The 16314-nt window shown below is 43.9% G+C and overlaps 1 protein-coding gene across 9 annotated transcripts in view; it reads right to left on the bottom strand.

Moving 5' to 3' along the window:
- The window catches only part of LOC137436785 (pumilio homolog 1), a 177324-nt gene that overhangs the window by 133679 nt on the left and 27331 nt on the right, over positions 1–16314 (bottom strand). For 8 of the 9 annotated variants that reach the window (XM_068130880.2, XM_068130877.2, XM_068130881.2 and 5 more), the window contains 2 exons: positions 2015–2196; positions 1624–1787 (listed from right to left, as the gene is read on the bottom strand). In XM_068130880.2, the coding sequence (XP_067986981.2) occupies positions 1624–1787; positions 2015–2196 (346 nt within the window). Of the gene's footprint in view, positions 1–1623; positions 1788–2014; positions 2238–16314 lie in introns of all 9 variants that reach the window. The other variant, XM_068130882.2, reaches the window with a different exon arrangement.

Genomic DNA, 16314 nt, shown 5'->3' on the forward strand with positions numbered 1-16314 from the left:
AAAAAAATTCCAGAAGTTTACCCCCATTGATGCAGTCGTATACACCACCTTATTTTACATGTCCAAGTACTGCAAAATGGGAGGTTCTTGAAGCGATGAGATGGTAATTTGTGTTCAGCAGTGTTCAAGTATATAATCCAATTTAAATAAAATAAAGAATGTAAAGGTCATATAAAATATTAATTCAGGAAGTTTCCCACCATTGACACAGTGTCTATTATACCACCTTATCTAACACATACATTAGTTATTCGTGCCTGTTGGTTGTGTCTTTTATGACATCATTTTAAACAGTAAGCTTCTTGTTTGGAATGATTTTCAACCTTGTTTGACTGCCAGACAGAATATTTTTTTAAAATCTCACTCCTCTATGCGCACGTGTGATCTGGATGAATTCAGAGCCAACGTATTGTTAAACCACAGTTTTTTTTCTGATTCATGGTCCGATTCATGTTCAAAATACAACATTCAATTGAAATTAAGTTGTTCCTCAACCATAAACTAACGTTTGTGGATAGACGGACATACAGAGTGAACGAATTGCTTAACCACACTTTTCGCTTCACGTGCGTGGGTTTACAACTCAGAGATAACTAAACAGTGTGAGTATGACATCTGCACTTTTACCACTTTATATTTTAATCAAAGATCTATAATTATGGTAGTGTTTGGATAGCATCAAAGACAGCTGAATTATTATTAACGAGCCGAAACCCATGGAACATCCACGGAAGGGAGGATGTGGTGTATGGATAGAGTGTACCATTATGGATGGCATAGGGGATTTGCTTGTCCGAGTAAGAGTTAGGAAGAAAGATGAGAATGAAGAGTGCGTATATGAACAACAATCGCCGACACCGGCACAAATGCATGCTCTGGATTGTCCACTCAGTGGACGGCTTGCTTTCGCCTTCGCCTGTCCAATCAGTGGACGGCTTGCTTCGCCTTCACCCAGCCGACGCCAATACGATGGCGCTTGGAACATCCACGGAAGGGAGGATGTGGTGTATGGATAGAGTGTACCATTATGGATGGCATAGGGGATTTGCTTGTCTGAGTAAGAGTTAGGAAGAAAGATAAGAATGAAGAGTTCGTATATGAACGATCGCCGACACCGGCACAAATGCATGCTCTGGATTGTCCACTCAGCGGACGGCTTGCTTCGCCTTCGCCCAGCAGACGCCAATACGATGGCGTCGTATCGGCAGTTAATCGGATGCTTTTGGGCCCCAACGTAGGCTAATTCAGATTTTTCGAGTATGGCTGGACGTGATAAACAAAGTGCGCGGTTTGTAGATCGTAAATCCATTAGTGCCGTGGGCATCGAGTCACTGGGTGCGGCGTAAAAGGGATAACAAAGTCGAGTCCTTACGCTATTATTATATAGATTTTCAATCCAGCAACATTTTGTTCACAAACATGATAAGGTGGAAGCTTGCAGCAAAGCCTCTTGATGGTGGAAAAAGGCTGAACTCAGCTGCTACATAACACCAGTTGATAAACTCCAGTACAGTACAATTATTATGAGACCAGGACAGAAAGCATTCAAAAACTATTGCGTTAGTTGGTGTTCAGTAACCACTGGGTCTATAACATGCAAACCAGACAATTTAAAAAACCCACCTGAACTCCTTCATGTCGGCATCAATGCCGTTAGGAATGGCCAAGGCAGTTTTCAACATGCTTTCATCATTCTTGAGCTCCACTGTCTGATCTTCATCAAAGGGTGAAGACCTACCCTTCTTCTCTGTGCCTGCCACTTCACCACTCTCCTGCTCAGAAGCACCCTAAAAGAGATGTAATTACACAGGTGAGTACAGTTCTGAGAGACTGGTCTAGGTCGAGCAACATTTGATTACCTCCGCCACCAAAGGTGGATGGAGGTTATGTTTTTATTTGAAATCATTTTTGCACATAGTATTCAAAAAGTGGCCATGAACAATTAAGTAAGTTTCCTCAAGTATGCATAAACGACACAACTGATTTCCAGCAGCTGTAAAAATGGATCACTTACAAATGCTTTGCGGGTGCGCGAGTCGTGCTTGTCTCCTGGTGAAGGGCTGAGAACATATTCCACCATGCTGACCCCCAAGCCATCTGTTTCAGAGCGAGGCGACAGCACCAACCCCATGTCACTACTTCCGAAGGCACCTTGGCCGGGTCGTCGTACCATGATGGGCTGAGAGAGCGAATGCTCTGTGTGGTGTACACAAGCCTCATTAGTGCAGCCATGATCTCTGTAAACAACATCCGTAGATTGTCGTAACTCATGTCACAAATGATAAAGTAGGTTCGTTGAATTGCTTTTTTTTTGTTGTTGTTTTTTTTTTTTTGCACAAAGAGGAACAGCTAGAAACAAAATTACAATTGATGAACATATTCTTTCTACTTTGGTTTAAATAATGGTATCAGAGGCTGAAGGAAAAGCAGAACGATGGAGAGCAATGGATCAACATTCAAAAGGTGCAAAGGGAAAACAATGGGACATAAATCAACAGATACACCATCACACGAGAGGAACTGCAGTTGAATGATGAGAACAGCGTCTCAGCAGGTGTAAAGCTCAGTAGTTGAAATAGGAGAGAGCATGAGGTGGCGTTGGACAGCAGAGTTGTAATCCCAAACGGAAAATCGTGACAACAGACTCAGAAAGATGGTTCCACAGGTTTAAAAAAACCAAGTCCTTCCTCGGACTTCCTCGGCACACCTGAGCGAAGTCCTTCCTCGGCACACCTGAGCTCCTCACCACATACAAGGCTTTCATCCGCAGCTCAATGGAATACTGTTCTCCCCTATGGGCCGGTGCTCCTGCCTCACACCTAGCTCGGCTTCACGCTGTTGAAACCAAAGCTTTCAGAATTATTGGAATCTCCCGCGATGACGCTATCTCTGAGGGCCTTTCACTCACTCACCGCAGGCAGGTAGGTGGTCTTTCTGTCTTCTACCGACTCCTCTCCGGCCTTGCACCCCCAGCTCTCTCTGTGCTCTGTCCCCCAAATATTCCTACAGGTCGCACAAGATCTGCCAGCAACCCTCTGATGGTTAAACTGCCGAAATCTCGGCTCTCCGCTCACCTTCACTCTTTCATTCCTCTTTTCTCCCGCCTCTGGAACAAACTCCCTCACTCCCTTCAATCCCACTCCTCCCTCCAGGTCTTTAAAACAGCTGTTCACCACCATCTCTTATCTTCCCCCATCCAAAACCTTGATCTTTTCTACCCCCGCTAATTCACCCCAGATCCACCTTGTTTGAAATTCCAACTTCTTTCCTGGAAGTCCTGGCAGTGTCCATATGTTTTATACCTCTCCCACTGCCCCCTTCCCACGCCCCCCCCTCCCCCCAAAGCCCTCGCCCTCTCTCAGATCTCTCGATGTCTCCATGTCTCTCGGTCCCTGCTCTCAAATGTTGTGTTTGTGTCCTTCCCCCTCTCTCCCCATCTTGTCTACCGCTCCCTATGTTATATGTTTTATGTGTCGGTTTGTCTTTCTGTGTGATTAATGTTCGCTCTTTCACGAGCCTCGATATTGTATACAAAAAAAAAAAAAAAAAAAAAAAAAAAAAAAAAAAAAAAAAAAAAAAAAAAAAAAAAAAAAAAAAAAAAAAAAAAAAGAGGGGTATTAAAGAATGGAGGTGAGCATTGAGTTTAGACTTAGGGAGCAGAACAAGGAAAGGGATGCTGGCAAAACATGCAAACTGGAAGGGAAGGGATTGGGTGGAGGTGAGATGGTTGGAGAAACAAGAACAGTAAAAAAAAAAAAAAAACCTGCAAGGCCACACACCTGCCTATAATAGTAACAAGCAAGAAAAAAAAAAAAAAAAAAATAGCCTAAAAAAATTCTTGCAATTCTTCGAATGCATAAATATTGGACCAGTGTCATTTATGCAATTAGCGCACTCGAGGTGAGACCAGTGGATTAGGAAGAAATGGCATATGCACACAATGGCCTACTCTTTCCAAAAGGTGCAGTGGGATCTTCAACTGCCGGCAGTAAATGTACACAGTCCATCACTGGATGGCCAGCCTAACATACCCTCCTACAACTTGGTCAGGCCAAGAAGCAAACACAGACTGGACAGCTCAAAGTTGAGTATGCCACCTCTGAACAATCGAGGCCTTCCCATTATTTTATTTAAATATCCATTGATTAATCCTCTAAATATACAAATAGCTTTGGTGCAATCAGTCCTCACCAACAACAACAACAACAACATGCATTTTAAAGGCCATTTTCCCTGCTAGAGCGGGGGTTAGCCTTGCGGTCCCCATGACAATCTTCTCCATTTTGCCCTATTTTCTGCATCTATCCTTGTTAACCCCCTTGCCCGCATTTCTTCTTCCACCATCTTTAGCCAAGTATTTCTCGGTCTTCCCCGTCCTCTACTCCCTTCTACATTCATTTCCATCACTCTTCTCAACCAGTCACTTTCATCCTTCCTCAACACATGACCAAACCATCTCAACCTGTTCCTCTTCACAGCATCAATCACAGGCTCTATTCCCATCATCTTTCGCAATTCATCATTTGTCTTCCTCTCTCTCAACGATACTCCGCACATCCGACGAAGCATTCGCATTTCCACCCTTTCCAACCTTCGTTGCTGCTCTACGTTCATTACCCATGTCTCGCTCCCATAAATCATAACACTTCTCACACATGCAGCATACACCTTTCCCTTCAGCTTCAACGACACTCCCCTCATCATCAGCACGCCACTCAGTTCCCGAAACTTCTTCCATGCACATCTCACTCCAACAACCGTTGCCGAGTCTGATCCACCTTCTCCATTCAGCATGTCTCCGAGGTAGCAAAATGTTTTCACACCTTCCAGCTTCACGCTGTCTCCAAGATCCAATTCAACATTTCCTCCATCTGCAGCTCCCTCTGTGCACACCTTACATTTGAATGTAGCTGCCACACTGGTTAATGACCCTCTCAGACCACTACATTTTTGATGAACCCACTCAGCGCACATTGTATATTGAATGGAGTTCACTCTGACACCCTTCCTACACACAGCACAGGGCCACTTCCCAGTTCTTTCCACCTCACCACATGCTTTACCACTTGCCATCACCTTCGCCTTTCCGATATTCACCTTCAGACCTTTTGTCTCCATACATTCCTTCCACTTGTTCATCTTTTCCTTCAGTCCATCCATACTTTCCGCAATCAACACCAGATCATCTGCATACAACAACTCCCACGGTAAACCCTCCTTTACGTTCTGAGCCAGCACCTCCATCACAGCTACAAATAGTAGTGGACTTAGTACCGACCCCTGATGCACTCCCACCTTCACCTCAAACTCACCACTGTTCCCGTCCTTCATCCTTACAGCTGTGTGCGCTCTTTTGTACATTGCCATCACTACTCTGATCAACCATTCCTCCACTCCTAACTTCCTCAAAACCCATGTCAATACTTCGCCTGGAACCCTATCGAATGCTTTCTCCAGATCAACAAACCCAAGAAACAACTTCTTCCTCTTCTCCATGTACTTCTCCTGCAACTGCCTCACAATGAAAAGCACGTCTGTCGTTCCTCTTCCTGGCATAAATCCAAACTGCATTTCGTCGATCTTCACTTTCTTTCTTATCCTCCTCTCCAACACCCTTTCCAATACCTTCATTCCATGCTCCAATAACTTTATCGCTCGGTACAAGCCACACTCCAGAGGGTCACCTTTCCCCTTGTATAGAGGGACGAGGGTACTCAGTTCCCAATCCACTGGAATGCGGCCTTCTTTCACCACCAGATTACAGATCTCTGTCATTCTCTTCACACCCCAACTTCCTGCTGCCTTCAACATATCTCCCACAACTCCCGTCGGCCTCCCGCTTTTCTACTCTTCATTGCTTTTATCGCTTCCTCAACTTCCTTCTCAGTTATCTTCTCTGCCGGTCCTAAAACTGGGTTACTCTCTATGTTGCCATCCCATTTATTCTCTGTATTCAACAGCATTTCCATATATCTTTTCCATCTTCCTTTAATTCCATCTGGGTCGACAACCATTTGTCCCACTTCATCCTTCAAGCAACTCACCCCCATGACATCACACCTCTCTTTCGCTATCTGCTTTGCAATCCTGAATACTGCTTTCTGACCCTCTTCCGAATCCAAGCGTTCTCCGAACATTTTCCTCCATGTCTCCTGCGCCTTTGCTACCTCTTTCTTTGCAGCCTTCCTGGCTGCCTTATAACTTTCATGCTCTGCTGTTTCTGCTCCCGTACCCTTCGCCTTCTGCCACTCCTTGAACTTCTTCCTCTTCTCGTCAATCCTCTTTCCAACTTCATCATCCCACCACCATGTTTCCGAGTGCCTCGGTGGTCCTTTTGTCCATCCACATACCTCACCAACGGCTCCCAACAGACTAGCTTTCATTGACATCCAACCACTTTCAAGCTCAACCACATCATCCTCGACCCGACTCAGCCTCTCTTTTAATGCCTCCCTTACTGTCACCTCTTTCAACCTCCACACCTTCATTCTCGGTTGGTACTTCACCCGCCAAGCTCTCATCGCACCTTTCACCCTTATGTCGCAGACAACCAGGTGGTGCTGTGAAACAGCCTCCTCCCCCGGGATCACCTTTGTGTCCCGCAGGTGCCCCCTATCTCGCCTACGCACCATCAGGTAGTCAACGGTTGTCGTCGACCCACCTAACGTGTATGTAACAAGCTTATTATCCTCTTTCTGGAACTGAGTATTACAAATCAACAAATCAGCTCCATCAGCAAACTCCAAAATCCTTTCACCTTCTCCATTTCTCACACCATATCCGTAACCCCCATGAACTCCGTCAAAACCATCCATACTCCTTCCCACATGTCCATTTCGGTCTCCTCCTGCCACAACAACTTCCTCATCTTTCGCGTTTTACATCAGCTTCTCTATCGCACACCAGAACTTGTCCTTCTCTTCATCGCTTCGACCAACCTGCGGAGCATATCCCGAGATGACGTTCACCAAGAGCTTTCCAATCATCATTTTCACCATCATCAACCTATCACTCACTCTAGTCACACTCACCACACTGTCTACAAACTCCTCAGAAAACAGGACACCAACACCATTCACGCCCTCCAGGCACCCTTGCCACATAAACTTGTATTTCTGTCCCTGCCTACCCTTCACCATTCTCACACCACTTCCCTTCCATCTAGTCTCTTGCATACAACATATGTATGTCCACTCTTCTTCTGACCAATACTTCCACCACTTCTCCTGATCTCCCTGTCATTGTCCCTACATTCCATGTCCCAAACCTCAGAAACTGATCTCCACTTCAGGCTGTACCCTGCTCATATGTAGTTGTAATTGTCATGGTTCTCTTTTTGAGGCAATGTTTTTATGGCCCTTCCTGACGCCAACCCTCTTCGTCATCTCTTACGACACGCAGGGATACGGTGTACCTATTCTAATCCAGGGTATACACTGGGAAACGTTTAAAACATGGAAATTCTGGGGGGAGGGGGGGGGGGCGGCGTCAGCATCACGGCTGCGGTTTAAACATATTTAAATAATATTTAAACAAAACCATGAAAAACAATCTGGGAAAAGTCTCCAAGTGAGAACGTGGATTTGAGAAAGCAGGAGCAGAGGTGGAAGAAAAACGAGATATAGGGGGCGGGGCACAAGTCGAGACGAGGAGGAGAGCGAACAAGTACGTTTCCGAGAGGAGAGAAAGAATTAATATATAATTTTTTGTTTGTTTGTTTATTTGTTCTGTTTTCAAAACGCTGGACAAAGGGTAAGATGTTCGTGAGAGGTAGGGGGGAGAAAAGAAAATCAAAAAACAAGCAAATACTATGAAGGAAAGAACCCATATTCACAAAACACTGACGGGGGGAGGAGGGAGAGGGAGCCTGGAGAGACCAGGCCGCACGAGGCGCACGAGGCGCGAACAAAAAAAAAACGACTAATTACACACAAATTTGCAACAACTACAAAACCAAAACCAAATAGAAGCACACAATAACACATACACAACAAAATACCAAGCGGAAATTTGACAAAGAAACGAACGGGAAAACACTCAAACTTTGATGCCGTGGAGAGATCGAAGCAAGCATCGTCGCTTTGGCAAGCAAGCTTGGCAAGCTAGCACGCCAAGTCCTCACCAATATGATTTTATTTATATGTTCAGGAAAAAAATGAGTGATGCATTCACTTTTTGCTTTAACATAGAACTTGCATGTCAGATTGTTCAACTGAATCGTTTTGCAAAAGAATTGTCACAACTGACCATTTCATAGAATAATTTGTTCTTTAATTTCTTCTAACATTGTTGACGTTTCACCTAAAATTGGGAAATTGGAAGGACGTAAATCAAATGATCTAGAGAAAGTTGACGGTCTTAGGAGGACAGATGCCAAAATAAACTAGAACGGCACTCTTCGACGTCACGGCGTCGACTTATATGCCCCCGCCCACATTATTACATCACATCATTATAATACTTGTATCAAGTTTGATTTAAATCCATTCAGCTGTGCCCAAGTTAGCACATTTTTTACCTGGCATGACCTCTGACCTTTGACCTAATGACATCGGTGCCCCCAAAATATAATCAGTTAATCTTCACATCATTATACATACCTGCACCAAGTTTGAATTAGATCACTTCAGCCATTCTTGAGTTTATAGACCTATTAGACATTGACCTTTGACCTCTTGACCCCAAAATCTAATCACTTAATCTTTAAAACATTATACATAATTGTACCAAATTTGGTCAGAATCCCATCACTGGTTCACAAGTTATCGCAGCGACAGTATTTTGACACAACATGTCCTCTGGCCTTTGTCCTCGTGACCCCAACATCTAATCAGTTCAACTTTACCTCAATTATACATACCTGCACCAAGTTTGACCAAGATCCCTTTAGCTGTTCTCAAGTTATCACAGTAAAGAAAACCGACGGACGGACGGACAACTTGAAAACATAATGCCTCCTGCGACGGCATAAAAATGCCAAATACAATGCCAAAAACTGCCAAGTGCAATGCCAAAAAATAAATGGTTAGCCAGGGAAAAGGGCAGGGGAGGTTTTTCATTTTTCAATTTAAAAAGCCGACAAAAAAAATCGATATTAAAAGCAAAATAAAAAATAAATAATAATTGACATCTGCATTTTAAAAATTGAAATGGTCTTTCATGGTGCACTAAGGAAACAAATCATAATCGAGCAGTTACGCGTTTATGACAACGTAATTTTTAAAAAAACTACGCATCTGCTAACAGGAAGTCTATCTGTGACATACACCCAGGGAAAGCTGTGGGAGGGTGGAGGAGGAATCCAAATATACCCCTTTCACACTTCAAAGTTTCGGCGGTATATCCGATTCTATATCACCGCTACTTCCGCAAATTTGGAGCTTCCACACTACTCTTTCTTCACCCAGTGAGAGGACATTTTAGGGCTGATACCAGGAGGTATTTTAACCCTGCTCAGGAACAGGGTTAACTCGGAGAAAACAATGTGCCACGGGGTATTAGATGAAGTGTAAAATGTGCGCGGAGATTTATATAACTTTGGGGTAAAGGTTGATGCAATAGTTTGTGGTCACTAGTCAAAGATCAAAAGTATTGTTGAATGGCGCTCGACCACCAAATTCACAGATAACATGAGTAAAAAACAAGTCACTGCCAGCTTTGATAAGCGCTAACTTTGTTTTTAATCTTCAAAGCCATCGACAGCGTCACCGACTCTGGCTGGACCACTTACTCCTTCGTCACAAAATCTTAAAGTTCAAGAGAAGAACATCAAGCGTAACTATGGAAACGGACGCCATTTTCTATGTGTGCCAGTACTGCGAAAGCGGCCACTATAAAAGGGAGCATTGTGGGTCCAACTAGATTCACAGGATGGTAATCACGAACGTATCGTCTGAAAAGGCACCAAAATACCTAGGTAAAGCTTGTTCCAGGTTGGGCAAACCATAGGTTAGCGAAACTGGTGTTGGAGGGGTAAAGAGCCATGGGGGAAGAATTTTTTCATCAGGGAAAGCATATCCTGGGGTAAGCAGTGTGGTGTGTGGAAGGGGTAAGAGGAAATAAAACTCAGGGAAGGGTGTGGGTGAGGGAAAGCGAAGGAGGAATCCAAACAGGAGCAAATAAACATGAGGCAATACCCCTGGCACTCACCTGGTAGAATAAACAGTATACTGTACTAACTAAAGGTATTTTAAACCAATTTCAATGCTTGCTAGAAGACAGGGCAACATGTGGAATCATACCAACATAATCATGACTTTAAAAAAACAAAAAAATACCTATATTGGGGGATACACCACCCTCCTCCCATGCCATGTACCTCCTCAGACCCCAATTTTTCCAATGCCTTGAACAAACATTGGTAAATCATGGATGATGACGGTTGTGGTGAAGTTTCATCAAAATAGTGTGTACGTTCTGAGAAAAAAAGCATATACCAATTTTGGGAGCAAGCCCACCCAAAGACCACCTCAGACCCCAATATTTTAAATGCCAGGAACAAACGTTGGTACATCACAGGTGATGAAGGTTGTGGTTAAGTTTCATCGGAATTACGTGTGTAGTTTCTGAGAAGACCCTGGTGTTGGGCTAGCGGCTAGGGTGCCGGCTTAGGATCCTAGGATCCTGGGTTCGAATCCCGGTCGATCGCTGAATTAACGCCAGGGGGGTTGACTCAGCCTGTCATCCTTCCGAGGTCGGCTAATTGAGTACCAGTTCACTGGTAATTCCCTGTTTGTCGTTAAAAGGCGGCAAAAAGGGTTGGCGTCAGGAAGGGCATCCGGCCGTAAAACATTGCTTCAAAAAGGGGACCAAAAAACAACAACAACCATGGTTCCCGAAAAAGGCCAACCCCCGCTTTGCGGGGAAAAATGGCCTCTAAAGGTGGTTATTTTTTTCTGAGAAGAAAGCAAACACCGATTTTGGGGGGCAACCCCGCTGAAGACCCCCAAAAGGGTAGATTTTTTAAATGACGTGAACAAACTTTGGTACTTCATGGATGGTGAAGGTTGTGATGAAGTATCATCGAAATCATGTGTGTAGTTTCAGAGAAGAAAGCAAATATCTATTTTGGGGGTCAAACCTGGATCCACTTTGATCCTCTGTAGACACCCTTAGACCCCGATTATTTTAATGCCGTGAACAAACTTAATCACAACACAACATATATCATTTGTGCCAAATTTGGTCGCATTTCCATCAGAGGTTCCGGAGAAGTTTCAAGTGTTTACGGACGGACTGACGATGCGCCATTGCATAAGCTCCCCTGAAATTTGTTCCAGGTGAGCTAAAAATTAAGAAAAACCAAAACAACAGAGCATGACAGGAAAGAAAAAGCAGGTTAGCAGACAGTCCAGACCAAAAATATTGGCACCCTTGCACGTTTTTCAAATAATGCACCATTTGTTATAGAAAATTGTTGAAATTAAAAAATATTTTGATATCCACATATGTATTTCTTTGGTTTGCAGTGGAACAAAACAAATAAAAGCTGAAAAAAATACTAAATCTTAGGTTATTCCACACAGAAATCCTAAAATGGACCAGACAATATTATTGGCACCTTTTAGAAGTTGTTAGAAATAATTAGATTTCAAGCAAGTGATTATCCTTTACTTTGGAATTGAACTCACCTGTGGTGAGTTGCATGTGCCTGCAATTTAAAAAAACACCCCATTCAACCAGTTTGAATAGAGAAAAGGAGTCATTCTGCTGTTTTGTGTCACTGTGTGTACCGCAATGAGCACGGAGAAAATAAAGAAAACCCGAGAATTGTATGAGGAGGTCAGACACAAGAGTGCCGCCAAGCATGGACAATCTCAAAGCTACAAGTCCATCTCGAGAGACCTTGATGTTCCTGGGGCTCATGAAAGAGCTAACATTAATCACAAAAAAACATAAACGGACACATAAAACATATAATAAAGGGAGCGGGAGACAAGATGGGAAGAGAGAGTGAAGCACACAAGTACAACAGTAGAGAACAGGGACATCGGGAGATCTGTGGAAGGGATAGGGCTTGGGGGGAAGGGGCAAGGAAATGGGGGGGGTGGGGGGGAGAAGGTGAAAACAAATATACACTGCTAGGACTTCCAGGAAATAAGTCGGTATTTCAAAAAGGTGGATCTGGGGTGAATTAACGGGGGTAGAAAATATCAAAGTTTTGGATGGGGGAAGATAAGAGATGGTGGTGAACAGCTGTTTTAAAGACCTGGAGGGAGGAGTGGGATTGAAGAGTGTGGGAGCCATGCTTTTTGTTCCAGAGGTGGGAGAAAAGAGGAAAGAAAGAGTGAAGGGTGAGCAGAGAGTCTTGATTTTGGCAGTTTCACCAGAACAGGGATGCTGGCAGATCTTGTGTGACCTGAAGGAATATTTGGGGGACAGAGCACAGACTGAGCTGGGGGAGCTAGGCCAGAGAGGAGTCGGTAGAAGACAGTAAAACAACCAACCTGCTGCGGTGTGCGAGAGAGAGGCCCTCAGAGTCAGCTTCATTGCGGGAGATTCCAATGATTCTGAAAGCTTTGGTTTCAACACCGTGAAGCCGAGCTGGGTGTGAGGCAGGAGCACCAGCCCAGAGGGGAGAGCAGTATTCCATTGAGCTGCGGATGAAAGCCTGGTATGTGGTGAGGAGCTCAGGTGTGCCAAGGAAGGACTTGGCACGACGGGGGATGCTCAGTCAGTGACTGGCTTTGGAGGCCAGCTTGGAAATATGATTTCCCCAGGAAAGATCATGGCAGATAGTGAGACTCAAAAGCTTGAGTGACAGAACTTCTTGGAGAGAAATGTTGAGAAAGTAGATGGGAGGGTTGCCCAGACGGTCTTTTCGGAGAGATAGAGTGAGAGTGTGAGATATGTCAGGAATGAAAGACGTGTTCCACTTGTTTGACAGGTCTGTGATTTTATCCAGGTCTGCAGAGAGTGAGAGGCTGCTGCCCTGCCGATCTGAGGGATGAGGTATGGAGCGTCAGAGAGTGGAATCATCAGCAAAGAGGATTTTCCAATAGAGGATTTTCCAGAGAGTAGGAAAGATCATTGATGAAGACCAGAAAAAGCACAGGGCCTAGAACACTGCCTTGAGGAACTCCAACCTGAAGAGGAAGGGAAGATGAGAGAAATCCATTCAGAGCCACACTTTGACTGCGACCAGAGGAAGGCCACAAGCCATGTGTGGAGGTTTCCATGGATACCATAGGAGGAGAGTTTGGTGAGCAGGGCGGGATGCCAGACCGTATCGAAGGCAGGAGATATGTCAAGGGAGACAGCTCTGATTTCCTGTTTGGCATTGATGACCTCCATCCATTGTTGAGACAGCAGAAGTAGCATGTCCAGACCTGGTCTGAATCCAAATTGATGATGAGAGGAAGAGGAGAAGGATTGGAGAAGAGGAAGGATTTGATATCCGAAGCATTGATGGATTTCATGACTTTGCTGATAATTGGGAGCAGGCTGATTGGTCTATAGTTGCAAGGATCTGTTTTTGCACCTTTCTTATGCAAAACGGTAATGTTGGCTGATTTCCAAGCAGATGGCAGATGACCTTGAGCAAAAGGAAGGGTGAAGAGAACAGAGAGAGGGTGTGAAAGAGCAGCAGAGCAGGATTTTAGGACCCGTGGGCTGATGCCTTCTGGTCCAGTTGCAGAATCAGAGTCGAGGTTTGACAGAAACTTCTCCACTTTGTCAGGAGAGAAGGACAAGGAGCAGCTGGGTACGACTGGGTAAGGTGAGTACGGAGAGACGGGTTTGGGACACAGGATCTGTGTAGCCGTTTGAGTCAGCTGTGTAGCCGTTTGAGGTAAGGGAGGGGCTGGAAGGGGAACAAACACCAGAAACAGATTTTAACAGACGCCTCCAGGATTTTGAGGAGGGAGGCAGGTTTGAGAGTTCAGTCTTGAGAGTGGAGAGATATTGTTTCCTGGCTCTCCTGAGGGTTGACACACACTGGTTCCAAGCTTTGGGAAAGGAAGGGAGATTGCTTTCCATTGGATGTGCCTTCCGTGAGGAGAAGGCAAGTTGTTTCAGGGCAACTGCCTCACCACAATATTCAGTGTACCATGGACGGTAGGGAAGGGTATGATAACTAAAGATGAGATGGGATAAATCTGTGCATGAGAGAGAGCAGTTTACTTTGGAAGAATTCCCAGGATGAGTTGATGTCTGAGGCAGTAGAGATGGGAGACCAGTCCAGATGATTTATGGCTGCTTGAAGACCGTGCCAGTTGGCCTGAGTGAAATGCCAGACTCAGAGACGCCGAGGGGGCTCTCTGAGTATGGCCAGAGAGATGTCCACTTTAACAAGGAAATGATCAGAAGAAGCGATTGGAGCAGAAGAGCAGCAGACATTTGCAGGGAAGTTTGTCTAACCAAGTTCAGAAGAGAACATGCTCAGTTGACTGAGATCCGGGTCGGGAAATTGACAGATTGTGTCAGTCCCAGTTGGTCGCAGAAGTCCTTTGCTGAGGTTCCATGGCTGGTGTGAGAGGTACCCAAGCCAGCCTGCTGGCATGATGACAGTTGAAGTCACCACATATGAGGATGTGAGAGTTGGGATGAGTGGATAGAAGTTGGTCCATGTTGTCAGACAGCGAGACGTAGATGGAGTCATCACTGTTTGGTGGATGGTACAACACACATATGAGCAAAAGGTGGGAGCAGAGGGGAAGCCGTAGCCAGAGGTACTCCTGGTGGTGTGGTGGAGAGAGGGCAGTGCAGGGAGTGAGGAAGAGAGATTTTGATAAAGATAGCAACCCCACCCCCAGGATGAGGCTCAGGTCTATCCAAGAGGGAATGGCTGTGGGAAGCGCTTGACTGCAGTTATTTTGTTCAAAGGCTGCTACCAAATATTAAGTCTAGGGTGTCAATAATTCTGTTATTACCATTTCTTTTTATTTTCTGATTTAAAAGGATATATTAAGTTCTGAATCAAAAACAAAGGTTCTGTTATTTTAAAAGTGAAATAAAGAATTGTGGAGATCAAATACTTTTGTCAATTTCAACTTGTTTTTCGAGAAAATTGTGAGTTATTTGAAAAAAGTGAAAGGGTGCCAATATTTTTGGCCACGACTGTATATGGGAGAAAAATGGAGAAACAAAAACAAAGAGTGGGAGGAGATAGAACATGTCCGAGGAGAGGAAGAATTGATGTGCATAAAAAATGTTAAATAAACGTGCGCAATTCTCTTCTTTCGTATGAAGCACATTGCCGTGGGTTACATAGTTGCTGGGAGCATGGCTGTGCTGCTGAATTTGTGTAACAAGTGAACACAAGAAGAACAAAATATGGCCCGACCTCTCAGAAAGGCACTGAAGTCTCATCATACATACCGAGACATTTTGAAGGATGATTGGCAGATGGTTGTATACCAAATGTTAAAAGGAGGCCTGTCTGGTATGAAAGTTAATGATAACCTGATAACTGTCCAGGATTTATGAAGACAATGACTAGTCTCATTCAATAACATTGGAGGAAGACTCGAAGTTAGAATTTTAACGATGTGAGGTATAATGGTGAATGATACACAAAACTTGTAAGAGTGACCCTTTTCTTATTTTAACAATTCAACTCACCATTACCAAGGTGAATGATGCATATATGGAAAAAATACTCGTATTTGAATAGCTAAGTCAAAATAAAAGTCAAACTTCAAACATCCATTTACACAAGATTTTACACAAGCCAGGGCAAAATGCAGTGATAAATGTCACGTATGCAAAATCAACACACCAATCGAAAGTGACATCGACAATCAACAGTAAAATAACCTCCATATTTCATGATGTAAGGAGCCAAAAATAAATTAACATTAAAACCCAATTTATAACGGAATCATATATCTGAAACAAAAATTTCCAATAAGTGTGTGCATGTATAATGTCGAAGAAATCCTCAAAAGCACATGTAAATAATATTCACAAAATAACAAAGTTTGATGTAACAAATAGAAAAAAGGATAGTTTAAAGTAGTGTCCGGCGATATCTCAATATACCGTTATTGGAAAATGGGGAAAAAAAAAAATCGGGAGGAAAACAAATCTGTATAATCCACAAATACAGTATATCGGTATATCACCAACAAATCGAATAAAGATGCTTATAGTCCTTAAATACCTGATTTAACTGATGTGATGATGCACTCGGCTACACATGGAACAGTGTACTGTACGATGCAAAGACCTACCAGGAAGTAGGTACCGTAGCTTTTATCTTTTAACGCTCAGTCGCATACAAGCGATCACATTTTCCTTTGCCCTTGCAGTTGTTTTAAAGCATTTTGTTATTTTATATGAATCAGGTGTGCTTTAGAAAGCCGGTGCCGATTA

The sequence above is a fragment of the Myxine glutinosa genome, chromosome 11 (genome assembly GCF_964187855.1).
Source record: "Myxine glutinosa chromosome 11, kmMyxGlut1.1, whole genome shotgun sequence".
Taxonomy (NCBI): Eukaryota; Metazoa; Chordata; class Myxini; order Myxiniformes; family Myxinidae; genus Myxine; species Myxine glutinosa.